The sequence below is a fragment of the Melanotaenia boesemani genome, chromosome 11, assembly GCF_017639745.1.
Source record: "Melanotaenia boesemani isolate fMelBoe1 chromosome 11, fMelBoe1.pri, whole genome shotgun sequence".
NCBI classification, from domain to species: domain Eukaryota; kingdom Metazoa; phylum Chordata; class Actinopteri; order Atheriniformes; family Melanotaeniidae; genus Melanotaenia; species Melanotaenia boesemani.
The window spans coordinates 1,183,241-1,205,491 of NC_055692.1; the positions used below are offsets into that span (position 1 = coordinate 1,183,241).

The 22,251-nt window shown below is 41.8% G+C and overlaps 1 protein-coding gene across 2 annotated transcripts in view; it reads right to left on the reverse strand.

Annotated features, from left to right (window-relative positions):
• Positions 1-205: 205 nt before the first annotated feature.
• Positions 206-22,251, reverse strand: part of adamtsl2 (ADAMTS-like 2) — a 43,054-nt gene continuing 21,008 nt past the window's right edge. For both annotated transcript variants that reach the window (XM_042000570.1, XM_042000569.1), the window contains exons 9-20: positions 21,046-21,126; positions 20,726-20,901; positions 20,074-20,377; positions 14,537-14,879; positions 8,460-8,563; positions 8,146-8,272; positions 7,845-8,058; positions 6,467-6,622; positions 5,932-6,102; positions 5,633-5,809; positions 4,602-4,746; positions 206-1,135 (exon numbers count right to left, since the gene is read on the reverse strand). In XM_042000570.1, coding sequence (XP_041856504.1) covers positions 1,008-1,135; positions 4,602-4,746; positions 5,633-5,809; positions 5,932-6,102; positions 6,467-6,622; positions 7,845-8,058; positions 8,146-8,272; positions 8,460-8,563; positions 14,537-14,879; positions 20,074-20,377; positions 20,726-20,901; positions 21,046-21,126 — 2,126 coding nt within the window. In that variant the 3' untranslated portion in view covers positions 206-1,007. The remainder of the gene's footprint in view (positions 1,136-4,601; positions 4,747-5,632; positions 5,810-5,931; positions 6,103-6,466; positions 6,623-7,844; positions 8,059-8,145; positions 8,273-8,459; positions 8,564-14,536; positions 14,880-20,073; positions 20,378-20,725; positions 20,902-21,045; positions 21,127-22,251) is intronic.

The window sequence follows — 22,251 nt, forward strand, 5'->3', positions numbered from 1 at the left end:
TGGGATCATCTGGACAGAGAAGGGAACAAAAGGCAAAACATCCAAAGAAGAGTTTTGGAAGCTTCAAGGATCCTGGAGAACTGTTCCTGAAGACTTCTGAAAGACATGACATTAAGCTAAGAGGGTTCACACCCGTGGATGGACGTGTGGATCGACCTGAGCTGCATATAAAAATGAACTAATAAAAGTAACAGAAGGAAATCTGTTCATTTGAACTTTTATTTAATTGAAATACACATCAGTACCTTTAGTTTTTCAGTTTACTATCAACAGTACACAAGTTTCATACTTCAGTTTTGTACAAAGAGGTATCGTTTATATAAAAACACAGTACAAAACAGTTTAAAATGAGACATACAAGAACACATCTGAGAACACTTCAGCCATAATTCAAGTGTCAGGAATCTTTCTGTCTGTTCGTATCAACTCTTTCCTCATGCGTCACTCACAGACCAGAACTGGCATCAGTCCACCCACTAAGCAACCGTCAGCTGGCGTCGGGCCATTCGATGAGTATCAGCTGACATTTGGTCCGTTATGCAAAATGAAAATGTGCTATGACTAATAAATACGCTCCATGGCACCAAACAGCAGGGGGATGGAAATGTTCAGTTCGTGTTGGGCCATGCCAGACACTAAAACTAAAGCACAAATTAAATAATGTTTCAATAACAGAATCTGTATTAAATTTTCTCGTCATGCAGTATAATCAGCTGAGAAATAATTTAACAGATCTGTAAAACCGTGGCGGGGAGGACTGCCTTCCACTGATAACGACTTTAGGGTTTACAGCTGAGATATGACATGAGAAATGATGATGAGGTGGAATATTAACCGTCTACAGATACACCCATCTGGTCTGAGAGGTTCTGCTTCTTAAAACCAGGTGTGACAGTTACCTTCCTCTCAGTTTTCACAGTACCTGCAGTACAGGTAAAAATCCCTGCTGGGTTTCCTGGTTCTGGTGTTGGAGTCGGGGTGGAGAGAGGCAGCAGCGGCATCCTGAACTAGGAGACCGGAGGGCGGACGGCCCGGCAGGAGTGGCAGCAGGCCTTGCTGTAGTACCAGTGGCTGCACAGGTTTACCTTCAGAGCCAGCAGGCAGTTAGTGGAGGGCCGATCCTGGCAGTTCTCATCTGGAACAAGAAAAACATTTCAATCTAAAAAAGGTCCAGAGTTATCTGACTGTTAGGAGTATGCAGGTTTTATAAGCCCTTCTCAGCTAACTCTGAAGTGGGCCCCCCAGGGATCGATTTCTGCCCACATAATTTACTATTTACATGCTACTGCTGGGACAAATCATAAGAGTTCATGGCAGCAAAATTTATTTCCATTTGCATTTTTATTAACTTCTTTACTTTTGACATGTTTCTGATCCCCAAACTTTGGGTCATTTGCAGGTTTAAATGCGAATATGTCAGATCTTATCTTCAAAAACTGGTATCAGACTTTTGCACATCACTGTTTAATTTTCCTTATAGACAATACTGAAAAAAGCGCTGAGCCCCCCTTCAGTTGGTGATATATTACCAAATAAACATGAAGCAGGAGAAGCAAGTTATTAAGATGTACTTATTATGCCAAGATGCATCTTTCAAGTCCTGGTTCAGGTCTTTGCTGGATTTGTTCCTATTTAGAAAGGTAGATAAATAGATAGATAAAACTTTATTAATCCCCCACAGGAGAAATTCCGGAGTCCAGCAGCAAACACATTCACATAACCAATTACACACATAAATAAGACTTGGATAAAAGTAAAAGTGCACAGATAAAACTTAGTTCACATCTGTTGAACAGCCTAATAGCTGAAGGGATGAATGACAGCAGGAGGAGCCTGTTGCTATGGTTACTCCTGCCATTCTACCGTGCAGTGGATGTTTGGAGTTGCTCAGGACGCCTCATCCTCCTCTCCAGCACAGCTCCCACAGAGTCCACCATCCTCCCCATCACATCAGTCAGCCTGTCCAGCCGGTTACCAGCCTTGTGGTCATACTGCCGCCCCAACAGACAACCCCAAAGAAAACAGCACCCGCCACAACGGACTGACAAAAATGTGCATCATTTCACTGCTTACGTCAAAAGCCCTGAGCCTCCTGAGGAAAAACAGCCTGCTCTGTCCCTTCTTATGCACGGCGCATGCCTGTGCTGACCAGTCCAGCTTGTGATCGAGGTGTACACCCAGACACTTATAGGGCTGACCACCTCAATGTCCTCCCCGTTGATGGTGACAATGGGGAGGGCATTGAGGTGGTCAGCCCCTACAAGTATCTGGGTGTACACCTCGATTTCTTCAGGACACCACTTTCAGATCCTGTTCATTTTTGTGTTAAAGTGTAGAGACTTTATTTTGTTTTAAAATTTTTATTTTATATTTATTGCATGCTTAAACTTATAACTTATATTGTTTTTATGTCTGCACCAAGTACCGCAGCATTTTCCTAATGATGTGAACCTGTTCACTCATATGGCAATAAAAAACCTTTCTGATTCTGATTCTGATTCTGATTCTGATTTGCTGTAGATAGTTTTTAAGCCCTGCGTCTTCTTGTTTTGTCCTTCATGTGTTCAGTTTCTGCCTCCATGCAGAGTTTCCAGCTAACAGCTCTTTGGGAATCACCTTGTTGCTGCTAAAATCTTATTTTCTGTCTGACAAACTTGTCTGATTTCTGCTAATTTTTACAGATGAAAGTAAAGAAATAGGAACAAATGATGTGTCTTTGTGACAAAGAGCCTAAAGATCCAGTTTAACTTCAGTCTTGCTTAGTTGTCTGTTACATGTCGACAGAACTTTGGTTCATCCCTTGAATTAGGAGCCTCTTTTCTGCCTAATTGTAGACAGAAAAGAGGCCATAGTTAAGTGGCTTAACCAAGAAAAACATTTAAGTCATTATAGATGGACGGATCTATGGCTGATAGACGGACAGACGGACGCTGGCTGCTAAGTTAGCTTAGGAGCATTTTATTCTGTCTAAATGATGCATTGGTCAGAGTTCAGTAAAATGGTCTGTAGATAGATAGATAACCATATTACCAGTGTAGTAATGTGATGCTAGTGGTGCTATCACCGTATAACGCTGCGAGGTACAGAGAAGTGTCTCCGAAAACGTGTGTTCTGAACAGCACGTTAGCCGTATGTTTGTGGCGATTCCTGTACTGGAATAAAGTGATGTAGTACGTGTCAAGTTACTACACCATATAACTTTTTAGCTATTTTAGCCAAAATATGATAACCCTTAAAAAGATTATCAGCAGTGTCAGCTTCAACAAGATTAATTAATTAGCATAGAAATATAACTATGGTTACTGTTTTAGTCTAAACATATTAGCCTAAAATATAAAACTTTAGCATATAATGAAAATACTGCAATGAGCTGGTCGGACAACACGCAGGTATTCCAGCTTAACAGTCATTTATTTTAACACACAAAACCTCCCAGAGTCACGGATTCAACATGAAAGTCAACATGAAATTCAAACTACGAGCGAAACTTAACATGAACTTAACAATGGATAAAAGTAATTTGATAATATCACTTAAACTTAACTGAGACCTGTTGGTTTAAAACATGATTACCCATGAACCTGTGCGGCTATGTTAGCTCAGAACTACAATACCGTATGATGCACCTTCATTGTTAGACACATTTGTTTTGTGTCACGTCAACAGAAAATATTTAAACTGTATGCATGAAATTAGCTCACTTTTACAAAGTATATCATGGACTACACACACACTGGCCTCCACGAAGTTCTAAGTCGAGTTTTAAAACTGAGTTTTTCAGTCTTACTTTATCAATAATAATAATACATTTTATTTGTTGGCGCCTTTCTAGACACTCAAGGTCACCTTACAGGATAAAACACAAGAGTAAAACAAATCAATAAATACATTCATAAATTAACGTCCACACAAATTAATTATTGAACTTTGAAACCCAGAAACTCTCCTTCTACACTAATGTTAACACAAATAAGATGTGAGCTGTATTGTTTACCTGGAACAGATCATTTTTAAAGTTAAATGAGTCTAAGAACAGAAGGTTACATTAAACAAGCTATGTTAGCATAAACATGGAACTGTAATCTACTACATTAGTCTACACAGCATAAGCTGCTGGATTAGCTTCACCAGAGTTATTTTAACTGCAACATTAGCATAAACAAGATAACATGAGTAGCTTTGTTAGCATTAGTTGCTAAGTTAAACCAGAATAGAGTCAGCAACTATATTTGTCTTCACAAAGTGATGTCAGACACAATATTTTCCCCAAAGAAGTTCATTTTAAACCCAGCAAGCTAACGCTAGCTACTAAGTTAGCTTAGGAGCCTTTTATTCTGCCTAAATGATGCATTGGTCAGAGGTCAGTGAAATGGTCTGTTACCAGGACTGGAGTGAAAATGAGGGAAAAGGCAGGAAAACTCTGCTCCTGATCAAGATCATTTAAAAGATTACTACAAATTCAGAGATGAAAACATGAGGACTGGATAAGGAGTCTAGACCCGGACTCTAAAGAAAACAAAGGAAATGTTCACCCAGTCAAGCAGCTGTGGACAGAACTGGATATCACGTTAACTCTCTGGTGGAGCTGGTGGTTCAGTTACCTGGAGGTTCGGTTGGGCAGGGCTGCAGGGTGCAGGTCTGCTTGGCCACGGGTTTGGTGAGGGGGTCGCAGCCTCGGACCAGCTCCCTGTCCTGGTAACACTTGACGTCCCTCATCCTCACCCCCACACCACACGTCTTTGTGCACTGAGAGAGAGAATGAGGAAGACAATGATGTCTCTTCAGGTTTGTATCATGGTTCAGTCCTGTATTTGGATCCTTCTTCTACCATCATGAGAAATGACAAGCCTAAAACATCCAGGACAAAAATGATGCCTTGGAAGGTTTTGCTCCAGAAGGATTTTCAGAGTCTGAATCCCTGGTCTGTTGGAGGCTGTTACATCCGTTGTTCTTGTTCTATAGGCATCCCTGGTTTGCGAGTTCTTGACACATCAGCCCAGCACAACTTTATCCGTGTGTGGTGTCCAAGGACAGTTACGTGATTGGTCGGAAATATGAAGTGGGCGTGGTTTATGTGGAAAAGCGTGAAACATAGTAATTTCTGCTGATGCCAAAGATTCCACAAGGATGCAGGGATAGTTTTAAAGAACAGCTGATCAAAGTGGTAAGGACGTACAAACATGGCAGATAGAGACCGCCACGTGCACAACCTTCGCCACGTGCACAACCCTGACGAAGTTTCTGGTGACATATGAACCAAAAGGTTTTTCTTGTTCTTGTCACCTCAAGAAGAAAAACAAAGTTTTCTGTTCCTGCAGAGGATGAAACAAGCTTTATTCACTGGAAAAAACGTCCTCATAAAGACCAATAAAACCAATAAAACCATTAAACCAAGGAACCAGTCCATGCACACACACATCTTTTTATTAAAACCAGTAAACCCACACTTTATAAGACTAGTTCTTACCAGTTCTTAATGGTGGAAGAATAAAAATGTTTAACCACCTGAGAGATGCTGACAGCCTGACTCCTTCTTTTAACACTTTAGTTCATGTTGACCAGTCTCTGGTTTACTGACCTCTGAACCTCAGACCAGCTGTTATCTACCTTTGCAGCATTATTTTGACCTCACCTCAGACCAGGGGGTGGTGTACCACTTGAAGCATGGCCTCTCAAAGCAGGTGTTTTCCTCTTCAGGCTTCTCACTGCCTCCACACGCCTCTTCATTAAAGGTCTGGAACTTTCCTCCAGTGATGCCGACACACAGGACGATCCGTCGTTTTACTCCACGTCCGCATGTTGTGTTACACTATGGATAAAAAACAACGTTACGGCTGGAAGAGCCTGCCCAGCTGCACCATCCATGACATGTCATGACCTCCTCATTATCTCAGGATTCTGTCCTGATGTCCAAGACTGACGGGGCCTCACCTTCTCCCAGTCTTGGCTTAGCCAGTGTGGAGCACAGTCCCTCTCCCCACAGGGCTGGTTGGCCAGGGGCTTGTTCTCCGTGGAGCACTGGTTCTCAGGAACCACTCGGCCCTCCGGAGCCTTGCAGTACACATGACGTACCATCTTCCCCTGTCCGCACGAGCCCGAGCACTGCAACAGACAGAGGTCAGAAGTCAGGCTGCAGGAATCAGGATTTATAATAAAGGTTCAGACCCGTTCTCATCACTGATGTCTGCAGACAGAAGAGTGTCACACAAAGTTCTGAGACAGGAAAACAAAAATAAACCTGGAACAATCTGGAAATATTATGTAATGTGTGGAAAATCATCTTTCAATAACTTGTTCAATTATTCTGAATAAATTCAACTTTTTTATGCGTGCTGTCCAGTACAGGTTTGGTTTCAGATGCTGTAAATAAACAGGAGGATATTTCACACACCAGTCTGACCAGCCTAACAAAAGACTTTTCCTGTGGATTCATCTCTGAAGTCCAGCTTAATGCACGAATACTTACAGGCCCCCACTCAGACACGGTCCAGTGGCGTTCGCAGGGCGGACCGGTGCAGTTTTTAATGTTCGGCGGTTTGGTCATGGGGTCACATGGCCTGGTGTCGTCAGAGCAGCGGACATCACGGGTCACCTGAGCTTTGCGGCCGCATTTAGCAGGACACTGGATGGAGGAGAAGCTCATTTAGTCTGCAGACAGGCTGAAGCGTCCGTCCCTCCTCCGGAGAATAAACCAGAAATATGTTTGAGAAAATGGAGTCATCTCACTCTGAGATAAACTACTCGGCTAACACCACAAACCAGCTCGACACCTGGAGAAAAAACCCAACATGTTAGATAATGATAACGACTCATGACAAACTTTTAACCTAAACAATTAAATCCTATTTTTAAAAAAGCAACGAAGAAGCTGCTGCTTTTGGTGAGGAGATGAAACTTTCCATCATCTCAGCAGAGAAGCTGAGGACTGCTGAACCAGAAAGTAAGATCCTATTTTTTGCTTTTGCAGTTCTGTTTCAGAACTATGAACCCTGCCACCAGTTATATTTTATTGTTTCCTAGCCTCAATTATTTACTGAACCACTTTTACTGGACCCTTGCTGATGCACCAGGAGCATTTCTGTTGCAGCATCATCTGCTACTGGAGTAAAGCATGGCTTCAGGGTCTGCACGCGGCAGAGTGCAGGCTACGTAGACTTTGGAGAGTCTACTCTGACTGTCTGCTCTGGTGGTCTCCAGCCAGTACACACTTCATTAACCCCTTAAAAAATCCACCAATATCAAGTATTACAGAATTTTAATGCCACCGTTTAACAAACATGTTCTTAATGTACTTGGTTTTGTCACGTTTCTACTAAAGTGTAGTTTAAAAAAATAGAAAAAAGAACCGTACTTTTCTGAGCTCATTTGCTCATTCACCACCGTCTCGTGCAAGTGAATTCTGGGAGAAAAGAGGCCGCGAAGGATGAATCAGGAAGTGCGGCGCCCCACGATGACGTTCGAAGTGTTCAGACCCTGAACTAGGACACTGCTATAAACTGCAGTTTACTGTAGCCTGGAAAGATTTACATCATTCACATCTCCAGAATCTCAGCTTTCTAGAACATGTGGAGGTGCTGGAAGGGAGACTGGTACCACCGGGTTAATTCTAAAAAATAAGGACATGTCCGGGCCGAAGAGGAGGTTTGGTCACACCAGAACGCCGACAGGAAGTCGGTCTGAAGGGAGCTGACGCTGCAGGTTTGAAACCTGGATCAGGCGCATGAAAATTAATCCTTCTCCTTTGCAATTGCAAGGATTTCAATTTCTATTAAAAGATGAATAGTTCAGCCCTAGCTACCCTAGCAACTACGCCATCGTTACTGGGGGAGCTGGGTCAGTCGTACCTCCGTCCACTCCGCCACTTCCCACTGTGGACCACAGGCCGGGCCCCTACAGGCCCGTCTCTCCACGGGCCTCTCCAGGTCAGCCATGGTGCAGAGGTCACTGTAGACAGAGCTGTCCAGGCCTGGCGAGAGCATCTTCCAACAGCGAACTTGGCGAAACTGGAACCCCTCCCCACAGGTTCTGGAGCACTCGCTCCAGCTGCTGGCCTCCCATCTGAAGACCACATGAAGCCATGAGAAAACGGTGCCCCAGCTGGATCAGAGCAGGGAGTCCTGCTGTCAGGGTGCTGCATTTCTGTACCTGGGCTGACATTCCCTCCCGATACAGAAGTCATGGACCGGTTCTGGTCTGGTCAGAGCATCGCAGTACATGTCGTGCACCTCAACGCCATCATAACGAACACACGTGACGAAGGACTTCGACACTCCTGGATTATAAAGAATAATAAAAAAAAAAGACTTTTCTAAAGCATATTTTACAAAAAAGTTCCCAAATGGGTTCCACCAATTTCACACAAGGAGGAAGGAATAAAAAGTATTTAGTCCTTTTTTAATCTATTCATTGATCAACTCATTCATGGATCTGTTCTCTGTGTGTGACCGTACTGCAGCTACCTATAGAGCAGGTCATACTGCAGGGCTCCTGAGACGAAAGTTTCCAGCGGTACATGTCGGCAGCACTCAGCTTCAGACTCTTCTGGTAGAACCTCTGATTCCCTCTGTCACACACACACAGACGAAGCTACTTAACAGCTTTTCAAGCAATGTAACCACATTCAGTTGTTGAGATTATCTAAATCTACCAGGTGTGAAAATGAGATAAAAACAGCTTCAAATTAACAGCAACAGATGACACATTACACTCTTAAATGATGCATGTTGTCGCCAGTGCTTTCTACACCATCCAGGCTGCACTGCTGAGAGGGAAGCTGGTGGGAGCCGGAGTGGACGAGCAGCCGCCTGCATGGACCATGGACTACCTTACCAACAGACCAGTGTGTGAGGCTCCATGACTGTGTCTGATGTGTAGTCTGCAGCAAGGGGGCGCCACAGAGCACCGTTCTCTCCCCCTTCCTGTTTAGTCTGTACTAGTGATGCGCGGGTCGGGTTTTTTTCCGACCCGCGGGTCCCGCTCTTTTAAAAAAATTGGACCGCACCAAACCGCCCCGCACCTCCGCTTCTATTTTTTTAACCCGACCCGACCCGACCCGCCCCATTAAAACACATGTTATGATATTGACGAATGCTTTTATTTAGTCTGAGAAAGGTGCATATGGTCTCCTAAATTGGCACTGGAAACTGGCAACACAAAATGTATTTTCATTTGAACGTTAAGCCTATAAACATAAATAGACAAATAAATAAAGTGTTTTAAAGCGTTTAAGTGTTATAAAGCACATAGCCAATGCTGCTGCTGTTGTCTGCACTGATTACCTCGTTGAACCTGTCCCAAACCTGTGATTTAGCCATTTGACCCTCTTTCTTCTTTTTAAGGACGTAAACTCCCAAACGAATGTTATTCAACACTTCTTCTTCCATCTTTTGTTGCTTGTCTGCTTGGCGCTTTCTGCACGTAGCCTGCGTAGCCTACTACGCGCCTACGTGGACATTACGTTACAAAACGTGACCTGTGTTTAAATAACTGATAAATATTTTGTCTTACATATTATAGTAACAAAATGTAGACACTGAGTAAGGTCTTTATTTTCAGTTTGACAAAAAATAAAATTAATAGATAGAACTAGATATTTCAGAATAGTAAACCACACCAACCCGCCCCGCAGTGAAGCGAAAATTCTTTGACCCGCCCCAACCCGAACCGCGGGTAACCCGCGGGACCCGCGGGTTAGGAGGCGGCCCGCGCATCACTAGTCTGTACCCTTCAGACGACTTCAGGCACAACTCGGACCGGTTAGGGTTACCTAGACGGCACCAGGACTACAGGGGGGTGATCAGGGATTTGTTGGCTGGTGTGAGACCAGGTTCTGCAAATCAGTGCCAGCAAGACAAAGCAGATGGTCATAGACTGCAGGAGGACGTCACCCCAACCACACCTGTTAAAGACATTTTATGATTCCATCATAGCATCCGCCCTCTTCTATGCAGTAGTCTGTTGGGGAGCGGGTGCACCAGCAGGGACAGAAACAGGATTGAAAAACTGGTACGGAGGTCAAGCTCTGAACTGGGATGTCCTCTGATATACATGGATGTCCATATATAGAGACAGATATTATCAAATTGCATATTTCCATAACCCTTCCTGCAAAATGCACACTGTGTATACTTGTACAGAGAACATCAGTTACTGTAGTATATAATTTTTATTTTATTGAATTTGTTTTCAATATTTGTATTTTATAATTTGTTAATCTGCTTTTCTTACTGTTTTCTGTAGTTGGGCTGTAGTAACACACAAATGTCCCCATTGTGGGATTAATGAAGTTTTATCATATCTTATTTTATCTTATCTCATCTTATTTTATTTTATCTTATCTCATCTTCTCTTATCTAATCTCATCTTGTCTTATTTTATCTTATCTTATCTCATCTCATCTTATTTTATCTCATCTCATCTAATCTCACCTTGTCTTATTTTATCTTATCTTATCTCATCTCATCTCATCTTATCTCATCTCATCTTATTTTATCTCATCTCATCTCATCTTATCTTATTTTATCTTATCTCTTCTCATCTCATCTTATCTCATCTCTTCTCATCTCATCTTAAATCTTCTCATCTCATCTAACCTCATCTTATCTTATTTTATCTCAACTCATCTCATCTTATCTTATCTCATCTTATTTAATCTTATCTCATCTCATCTTATTTTATCTTATCTCATCTCATCTTCTCTTATCTCATCTCATTTCATTTCATCTAATATTATTTTATCTTATCTTATCTTATCTTATCTTATCTCATCTTCTCTTATCTCAACTCATCTCATCTTATCTTATCTTATCTTATCTTATCTCATATTCTCTTATTTCATCTCATTTCATCTCATCTAATATTATTTTATCTTATCTTATCTCATCTCATCTTATCTCATCTCATCCTATTTTATCTCATCTCATCTTATTTTATCTTATCTCTTCTCATCTCATCTCATCTTAAATCTTCTCATCTCATCTCATCTAATCTCATCTTATCTTATTTTATCTCATCTCATCTTATTTAATCTTATCTTATCTTATCTTATCTCATCTCATCTTCTCTTATCTCAACTCATCTCATCTTATTTTATCTTATCTTCTCATCTCATCTTATTTTATCTCATCTCATCTAATCTCATCTTGTCTTATTTTATCTTATCTTATCTCATCTCATCTCATCTTATCTCATCTCATCTTATTTTATCTCATCTCATCTCATCTTATCTTATTTTATCTTATCTCTTCTCATCTCATCTTATCTCATCTCTTCTCATCTCATCTTAAATCTTCTCATCTCATCTAACCTCATCTTATCTTATTTTATCTCAACTCATCTCATCTTATCTTATCTCATCTTATTTAATCTTATCTCATCTCATCTTATTTTATCTTATCTCATCTCATCTTCTCTTATCTCATCTCATTTCATTTCATCTAATATTATTTTATCTTATCTTATCTTATCTTATCTCATCTTCTCTTATCTCAACTCATCTCATCTTATCTTATCTTATCTCATATTCTCTTATCTCATCTCATTTCATCTCATCTAATATTATTTTATCTTATCTTATCTTATCTCATCTCATCTTATCTCATCTCATCCTATTTTATCTCATCTCATCTTATCTTATTTTATCTTATCTCTTCTCATCTCATCTCATCTTAAATCTTCTCATCTCATCTCATCTAATCTCATCTTATCTTATTTTATCTCATCTCATCTTATTTAATCTTATCTTATCTTATCTCATCTCATCTTCTCTTATCTCAACTCATCTCATCTTATTTTATCTTATCTTCTCATCTCATCTCATTTAAGCTCATCTTATTTGATCTCATCTCATCTTATTTTATCTTAACTTATCTTATCTTATCTCATCTCATATTCTCTTATCTCATCTCATTTCATCTCATCTAATATTATTTTATCTTATCTTATCTCATCTCATCTTATCTCATCTCATCCTATTTTATCTCATCTCATCTTATCTTATTTTATCTTATCTTATCTTATCTCTTCTCATCTCATCTCATCTCATCTTAAATCTTCTCATCTCATCTCATCTAATCTCATCTTATCTTATTTTATCTCATCTCATCTTATTTAATCTTATCTCATCTTATCTAATCTTATCTTATCTTATCTTATCTCATCTTCGCTTATCTCATCTCATCTCATCTCATCTAATATCATTTTATCTTATCTTATCTTATCTCATCTTCGCTTATCTCATCTCATCTCATCTCATCTAATATCATTTTATCTTATCTTATCTTATCTTATCTAATCTCATCTTCTCTTATCTCATCTCATCTTATCTTATCTTATCTTATCTTATCTCATCTCATCTTCTCTTATCTCATCTCATCTCATCTCATCTCATCTAATATTATTTTATCTTATCTCATCTTATCTTCTCTCATCTCATCTTATCTAATATTATTTTATCTTATCTTATCTTATCTTGTCTTATCTAATCTCATCTTCTCTTATCTCATCTCATCTTATCTTATCTTATCTCATCTCATCTTCTCTTATCTCATCTCATCTCATCTCATCCAATATTATTTTATCTTATCTCATCTTATCTTCTCTCATCTCATCTTATCTAATATTATTTTATCTTATCTTATCTTGTCTTATCTTATCTTATCTTATCTTATCTTATCTTATCTTATCATATCTTATCTTATCTTAATTTATCTCATCTCATCTCTTCCTCTCCATTTTGCAGCTCCAACAGCAGCAGGAAACTGCAGTCATGGTTTCCTGGATGACGTCATCAGTCTCTCTTACGCAGGTGGAGGAACTTTGCTGCACTCTTCTTTCCATCGTTGCTGCAGCTCATGGAGGTTTGCAGCATCTGAAGGTCCCACCACAGCATCGCAGTCAGGACTGGACCACACTGAGACTCTACTGATGTGCTTGGGATTGTTCGGCCTCATTCACCAGTCTTCTTATGAATCTCCTTAAAATTTTTCAGAAGTTGAACTTTTATGTCTTTTATTTAACCCTTAAACGTCCAGCAGATCTCCCCAAGGTCTATCTCTTCCACCACCAGGAGCGGTAGTAAACTGGTAAACTGTGATGAATAGATCTACAGAAGTTTTCCAGAAGGTTTACAATCCAGCCACTAGATGTAGTGTTTAATCAGAGACTGGGATTAAAAGCTGCTACAGACTGGTTTATACTGGATTAAAAGCTTCAGCTTCTTTATTTTTACAGAAATATGCTTCTAAGGACATTTAAGGATATCTAGTAGTAGCGAGAGTCTGAAAGAGAGTGAGGCGGCCTCCCAGACGTCCTCATTGTGACAGCTGATTCACAGCCTGAGCTCCAGCAGACACAATTTGTTTTCTCATCACATAAAAGTCATGTGCACATTCCTGGCATATCACAGGTCGTTCCTGCTGCCAGATGTTTATTTGAAAATCTCCGGCCCTTCTGAGTTATACCTCACCGGCATCCCTCCATGTCTGATTCTCACACATTATTTTCTCCCCAGAGGTGACTACAGTCTGACAGCACTTCTCTCCCTTTTCACTTTTATGTCCCACTTTTCCTGCAAATACTTTGAATTATTTGTTTTTAAGTGTCTAAGCCCCCTCCTCCCTCCTGAGCTCCTCTGCTCTGCTCATTTCCTCTCTTTTCTGTGTCTTAGAGGACAGGCTGCATCATCAGATGTTTTATAGCTGATGACTGAAGCCAACATGAATTATAAAAATGATGAATGCAGAACCTGCCAGGTCTGTCTGCCTGCCCTGCAGCATATACACTCTCTGCCTGAGAGCTTCTATCTTCCTTTATGTCTGCCCGCACAATAAATCCACCTGCTTACTGTCTACCTCGTCTGATTTACTGTCTGTGCTGTTTATCTACCCGTCTGCCTGCTTTACTGCAGATATATAAACTTCTCTAACAGCTTTGCTGCATATCTCTCTGGCAGACTGCTGGTCTGTAGGTTTACTGGCCTTACCGCCTGTCTTCCTGCTGTTGCAGGCCTGCATATGACATTCATCACTGTTGGATGAACCAAGCCAGTCTGAAGGTTTTCAGCCACCCAGCACAGCTGTTGGTTGAGAGGTGAAGGCTCTTCAGACCACATACTAGCCAAAGACCTTCTCTCTTCATTTGTTTCTTCCAAGAACGTTGTTCTGATATTGTTCCTTTCCTCATTCCTAGCCACCTTCATCTCCTCCAGCCTTTCCTCATTCCTCACCACCTTCCTCTCCTCCAGCCTCAGCATCTCCTCCTCTCTCTGAACATCCTGGATTATATTCTGTCACCAGAATAAACCGACAATGATTCATGCTGAGGAAGTTTCTCTAACTATTATTTTCACCGTTATTAATCACTCCACAGCAGCTGAAAAAATCATTTCTTTGTGTCTTAAACTTTTACGTTGACTCCCTCTATAGTAACTCCTGATGTCCTCCTTTCTTTTCTCCTGATATTGTGACTGAAGACACGGCCGCCACTCTCTGGAGCTTCTTCTCCATCAGCAGCGGGATCATGTGACCTGATGATGTACCTGGTTCTGTTGGAGCGGCTGGAGGTCCTCCCTCCGCTCGGCACTGTTCTGTTCTGGTTGGCGTCTCCGCTGTCGTTGCGTTTGTGGCCCAGAGTGAACTCCAGGGTCTCGTTCAGATCCAAAGCCCTGGCCTGCTCCAGGCTGCTTAGGCCCATCTCTGATGAGAACAAAGCGTCTCCCTCCGTCAGCAGCTGATTGGTGGAGATGTTGATGAGCAGCTCGTCCGGACCCATCCGTCCATCCAGTAGGACCCTCCATATAAGGTTTGTGGAGTCTGATCCTGTGTCCGGATGTCCACCGTCAGGAGCCGGTTTGGCTGTGCTGCTTGTTCGACTGCTGTTTCCTTCACACGGATCAAAATGGAGGACATTTGTTTGGAGACAGAATACAAGATGTTCAGTGAGGACAGGATGAAGCTTTAAGTCAACTTTATTGGAGCTGATATTCATTTTCTGAATAAACACAAGCAGAAGTTTAACAGCTGCGATTTAAAGGTTAAAGGAGAATTTCACTTAGTCTCTACTTCCTTCTTGTTAATGGCTAAAGCCTTGATCCACCCTCATTCACTGTCCTGACTCTTCTTTGTCCTCCATGTGTCCAGTTTCTACACAACATGCTGAGACATGCCAGCAGGTTTCTGAGAATCACCTTGTTGCTGCTAAAATCCTGTTTTCTGTTTTGTACAGCGTCATTGGGGTCCCTGAAAGGCGCTTTAAATAAAATGTATTCTTCTTCTTATTATTATAAATAAGCTCAATCTGTTGTTTCTATTTTAGTGGAGAAAGATAACTATAGTTACTATTTTAGTCTAAATGTGATGTTAGCCTAAACTATAATACTTTAGCTGCGATTTCAGATCAAACAATATGACTTCAGCAGCTATGTTGGCCAAAATATGATAATGTTAGCATAAAAAGGTGTGAGCTGCATTTTTTACCTAGACAAGATCATTTTAAAGGTAAATGAACCTAAGGAGAAAACATTATATTAAAAAAGCTAACCGACAATGTTTTGCTAGCTTTACCAATGTTATTTTTAAATCAAATCAAATTTTATTTATAGAGCACTTTTAATGCAACACAAAGTATTTTTCATAATATAAACAAATTCTGCACATTAAATTAAAAAACTAAATTTAAAAGTCTTCACACATCAGAGTATTTAGCAGGGAATTCAAACACACCTCAGTCTTCTCTTTCACACACAATCGCACACACACACTCAAACAAAGCACATGTAACCCCCCCCCCAAGCACCCAGACCCCATTCTGTACCAACATGACCTCCATCCCTGGCTACTGTCTCTGACCTGGATGAAAGTACAAAATCATCAAAAACAAAACATCTGGCTCGACGCTGCTGTGAGGAAACGGACCACATGACCACAGAGGGCGCCACCACAGGAACCACCCAGGTCAGGGCAGGCCGGGGTTCACACCACAACCACAGGGCTGCAGTGCAGGACCCCCAGCCCCCCAGACAAGGACCGTCACCATGGCAACAACCCCACAGACAGAGCAGGCAGAGCTACCGGTGTGAAGGATCCCCAGGAGGAAACACTGGAGTTAAACAGTAAAAACAAGAATAAAGACACTTCCAAACAATAAGAACTGATAAGAGCCACACGAGTAAAAATACAGATAAAGGAGCTCAGGACAATGATAAAATAAAATAAAATAAAATAAAATGAAGGAGTTTATAAAAACTGTACTTCGGTAAAACAAAACAATAAAACAAAGAGCCATATAAACAGGTGGTATTTAAAATAAATAGAAAAAGTTGTGATTAAATAAGTGAAAATCTAAACAAAATCACATTAAATTCAGCTATTAGATAAAAAGGTTTTGAGCCTGTTCTTAAATCAGCATCAATCTCTGCAGCCTGAGGTTCTCTGGCAGGCTGGTTCACGGTCCAGGTCCGTAGTGGTGGACCGGGGCCTCACCAGAAGTCTTGGTTCTGACTTTGGGAACAACTAAGAGACCGGTACCAGACATTTATTAACAATAGATTATAGATTAGATCAGATTCAGATGTTAAGATGACTCAAACCAGTAGTTGTGAGAGAATATCTTTCTGTACTTCGGCATATTCTGATCCATTTAAACACGATCCAGAGAGGAAAAATGAAGCCAGAGAGAGGATGATGGCAGCATGACGTCAGCCTCTCAGTCTCAGCTCAACACCTGAAGCAGGTGTAATGGTCTCAGCAGTCAGCTGAGCGAACTGAGAGCCCACAGAAAGGCCATTAATGTTTGGGATCCAGCCATTTTCATCAGAGCAAAACACCATGAAACTAAATTTTTTATTTGCTGCTGGTCCTCTTTATGTCTCTGTACCGTGAATAATGCAAAGCTCCAAAGAGCCATCTCACATCCAGGAAAATGGAGAGGGTTAGAAATCTGACGGGCTTGTCCTGTTTCCACCACAACAGCAGGAAATCCTTTATCCTTACGTTTATACTCTTTCTTTCCCATCCTTTCAGTCTTTCTGCAGGGAGGATGGGGGTATTTTCTTGAAGAGCAAGCTTTTACTCATGACTTGGCCCACAGTGACTGGTCTAGACTGTCCCTTTTCTTGAACAGAGGTGGATTGCAAAATTGAACCTCACCTGTGTGGTGAGCAAATCACCTGAGCCTGAAGCCAGGGCACCTTTGGACAACATCTGAATGTGTGAGCTTCTTGAGCTGGTGTGTGTGAACTTCTGGACCACTGAGGATGCAGCAAATAGGTTGCTGGATGTCCTCGTTGTCACCAACCATTTCACATAGAAGGCTCACGCGCTTTTGTGTCCTAACCAGTCGGCTAAGGCGGTCACACATCAGTTGCAGTATAACTATTTCAGTATCTGTGGCTTTCCTAAACGGTTGCGCCAATTATGAGAGCGCGCTGATTGCTGAATTGTTGATGGTGGCTTGTGTTCATAAGTCTCACATGACGCCCTATCACCCTATGGGCAATGGCTCTGGTGAGAGGGTGAACAGGATGCTGGGAAATATGATTTGTGCTTTGTCGCCTAAGGCTAAGTCCAGATGGCCTGCAGCACCAAACTCCCTGACCTTTGCTTACAACTGTACAGTTCATGAGACAATGGACTATGCACAGTTCCTGTTGATGTGTGGACGGGTGTAGGGGCTGCCTGTTGATCTCACCGTTGGTTCCGTACTGGATGTTCCAGAGGTCGGATTACAGTGAGTATGTTAAGCCATTGAAGAGGAATTTGAAGGAAGCCGTTGACAGTGTGTGGCAACTAAGCATTTGCAGCGGCAAACAGACCTGTATAACAGAAAAGTGCAAGAGGCACCTGTGGAAGTGGGTGACCGTGTGTTGCAGGCTAACAAGACAGAGCGTGTTAAGAGGAAACTTGCTGACAGAAGTCACAATTTCAGGATCCGGGATGTTTCCAATGGTCATAAAAAGGTGGTTCATCGTAACCTGACCGGACCATGTGAGTTTCCTTCCCTTGTGTGACCCTGTGTCTGGAAATGAGGTAGATGTGGGCTCCATGTCTGTGGGCATCTCTGTGGATTCAGCGGAATACCGGACTAGAGAGTGGATGCCTGTCTTTCTGTCGGTGTCTTCTGACAAGGGAGATTTGGAAGTCTCAAGGCGTGGTGCAATGACCAGGGGTTCTGGACAGGGTGAATCCAGCCCAGTGTTGGGTGGTAGTGTCACTCTGTCTGTGCCATTGGTTGGCCAGGTATCCACCGTTCTGTCTCGTTGTTTTCCTCACGGTTGTTGACCAGGCCGGAACTATTAGCAGGGTCTGATGTTGGTGTTTCAGCGGTCTGAAGCGGTCTTGTGACTGTACTGACGACTTCATCAGTGGTGTGTAATTGGGGATGGTGCACTGGGACACACTTTTTTTTTTTGTGCTTGTATTGTCTTTTCTTTTTCTTTCTGCTGTTGCTGTTACTGTATTGGTTTGTTCTGTTGTGTCTGTGTTTTGGGTTTGTTGATGCTGGGGTGGCTATTTTTTTCTTTTTTCCTTTTTCTCTCGTTTTATTATTTTTTCTCTCTCTCTCTTCTTTCTTATCGCCAGGTGCCGGCAGGATTTGGGAGGCGGGAATGTACCAGAGTTAAAAAGACATTATTCCACTTGTCACCAGGGATACTGAAGAATACCACTAATGTGATATCTTGACTCTCGGGCTCACTCTCTTCTCATTGGTTGGTAAATACCACTGGGAGTGGCAGAACGTTGCCAGTGGTGAGACGGACGTGCTCGAGGTAGGTTAGCGCAGTGCTCCACGCTATGTTACATGTGGGACTGTTTTAATGTATTTTGGGTGAACATGGAGGTCATGGGATGCTTTTTAATTACTGTTGATAAGTAATGTGAAGGGTTCTGTGGCATGTTGTGCCAAATGTCAGTATAGAGGTATATCAGAAAATTGAAACACTTTTTCACATGTACACTTCACCGGACGTGACATAGGGGGTCACGTGACCAGTTCATTTCAAATAAAGATGGCGTGGTATGAGTAGATGCAGGAGGAGACGGAAATCATTTTACAAAAAAAAACAAACAAACAAACAAAAAACAATAACCTCCATCCTTGATAGCAAACAACAGCAAAATGCAGAGTGTTACAAAGAAGTAGAAATCTCCTTCCACCTCAAAGCGGAGTCTCGCAGGACAAGATTTTACGAGGATAACAGCTAATGCTAAACACCATTCAGTGGAAACACCTGCAAATCCCGGTTGTACTTTAGCAAAATTTTAGAAGTTTTGATTTTATTTTGTGAAAAAAGTGTAATGGAAACACTGAGCTCTCCGATGGGTTTATACACTAAGAGCTACTTCTGTTTAGAGTTTTTTGTGTTTCTGGTACTTTGGTTGTTGTGATACATGTTTGTTTGGTTTTTTTATTTGTTTTGGTTATTTTTAGGAGCTCCTGATGACTGTCAGCTTAGTTTACCTGTAAAAGTGTTTCTGTACAGGTGTTGCAGCTGCTTGTCTGGTGTTAGATTGGATTGAAGCTCGTTGCTTCTATCTGTTCTATCTTTGTTTCCTTTGTCTTTTTAATACTTTCTTTTTTTACTCTCTTTACTATTTTCCTTTTTTTCTGTTCCCTCTGGTCAGATCCAGTAAGATTACATAAATTCTATAATTCAAAATAAATAAATAAGATAAAAAAAAAAAAATCAGCTTATGGAGGAGGCTTATATCCATATTGCTCCCCTTGGCAAAGCAAACCTGTTCGGCACAACACAGCAGCCAGACCATCATTCTGCTGCCGCCATGCTGGACAGAGCAAGGTAGAAAAAAAAAGTTTCCTTCACTGACCCCATCATCATCATCCCACCGCTCAAGGTCTTACCAGCTACTCTGGGTTGAAGTTTATGTCAATTTATGTTTAGTACTTTCACCCATGGTCTCCAGCAGAGAGGTGAAAACCTTTTCCGTCTGTGTGGATGACTCACATGCTGTTATATATCTGATCATTTTACTGACCCATTGTCAAGTAATCTAATTACTGTAATCTAAATCCTGTAAAATATAAATGATCAGACACGTTTCAAACAGGTGTCATTACCTGTAAATCTAGAGGTGGACGCGTCGTCCTGGTCACAGTCGATCGCTGCCGTCTGTTCATATACTTCATTGGTTTCTTGGCCCTTCTGTCTATCTGCATCCCCTGTTTCCAGCTGGTCCATGGGGGCCTTCTGATCATAAATGCTGCTGTTAGGGGCCAGCAGGCCACCCACTTCCACTGATACCTCACCTGCTGAGGTATCTGATCCTGTGTAGACAGGTGGAGGTGGGACGGGAGGCAGGGAGTCTCGAAGAACAGTGTATTCATAGGTGATGTACGGAGTTCGACCATTCTGGTTCCACACCTGTGGATGGAAAGATAAAGAGAAAGTGACTCATATTCTGACTCAGAACTTTCTAAACAACAAGAATTAAAAAAACATTTCCTTTTTGTTTTCTGGCCTGTTTGAATGTTAGTTTATCTGGATGTTAGCTTATCTGGATGTTAGCGTATCTGGATGTTAGCTTACTTGGATATTAGGGTATCTGGATGTTAGCTTACCTGGATATGAGCTTATGTGGATGTTAACTTACTATGATATTAGTTTACCAAGATATTACCTGGGGGTTGGGTTTTAGAGGTTCATTTATGCTAATGGTTAGTGAACCAGAAAAACTCATGTGAGACATGGACAGAGGAACGTTGAATGTACCAGGATATTTATGGCCTGGTCAATGGGGCCTTTGGCAACAATGTACTCGATCCCGGTCTCGTAAACATCCATGGGCCGGCGGTATTTAAACACGGTGCCGGCAACATGGAAGTTCTGGGGACTGTCCACCTTGTAGGCACCGTTAAAAAAGAAGTTTCCTGCCTGGTCGGTCACAGCTGCAGAGCAAGAAAAGAGAAAAACTGTGAGTAAACAAGAGAAAAAAGCTCATTTCATTTAATGAATATTTAAAACTGAGTTAATAAGTTTCCTCTGCAGGCTGTGATCTGTGTGTGAAGAAGAGGAAAAGAGGAAGAGCATACCGAGAACATCAGCTGATTTCTTCCTCTCAATGATCTGGATGTCCCAGGAGCCTTCAGGGATTTGAGTGATAAAAGAATAACCTGAAAAGGGAAAAAAGTCTTGGGATCAATAAAAGTATCCATCCATCCATCCATCCATCATCCATCCATCATCCATCCATCTATCCATCTATCCATCCATCCAACCATCCATCCATCCATCCATCCATCCATCCATCCATCCATCCATCCATCATCCATCCATCCATCCATCCATCATCCATCCATCCATCCATCATCCATCCATCCATCCATCCATCCATCCATCATCCATCCATCCATCCATCCATCCATCCATCCATCATCCATCCATCCATCCATCCATCCATCATCCATCCATCATCCATCCATCATCCATCCATCCAACCATCCATCCATCCATCCATCCATCCATCATCCATCCATCCATCCATCATCCATCCATCCATCCATCCATCCATCCATCATCCATCCATCATCCATCCATCATCCATCCATCTATCCATCTATCCATCCATCCAACCATCCATCCATCCATCCATCATCCATCCATCCATCCATCCATCCATCCATCATCCATCCATCCATCCATCCATCCATCCATCCATCCATCATCCATCCATCCATCATCCATCCATCCATCCATCCATCAACCATCCATCATCCATCATCCATCATCCATCCATCTATCCATCTATCCATCCATCCAACCATCCATCCATCCATCCATCCATCCATCATCCATCCATCATCCATCATCCATCATCCATCCATCTATCCATCTATCCATCCATCCAACCATCCATCCATCCATCCATCCATCCATCCATCCATCCATCCATCCATCCATCCATCCATCATCCATCCATCCATCATCCATCCATCCATCCATCCATCCATCAACCATCCATCATCCATCATCCATCATCCATCCATCTATCCATCTATCCATCCATCCAACCATCCATCCATCCATCCATCCATCATCCATCCATCATCCATCATCCATCCATCTATCCATCCATCATCCATCCATCCATCATCCATCCATCCATCCATCCATCAACCATCCATCATCCATCATCCATCATCCATCCATCTATCCATCTATCCATCCATCCAACCATCCATCCATCCATCCATCCATCATCCATCCATCATCCATCATCCATCATCCATCCATCTATC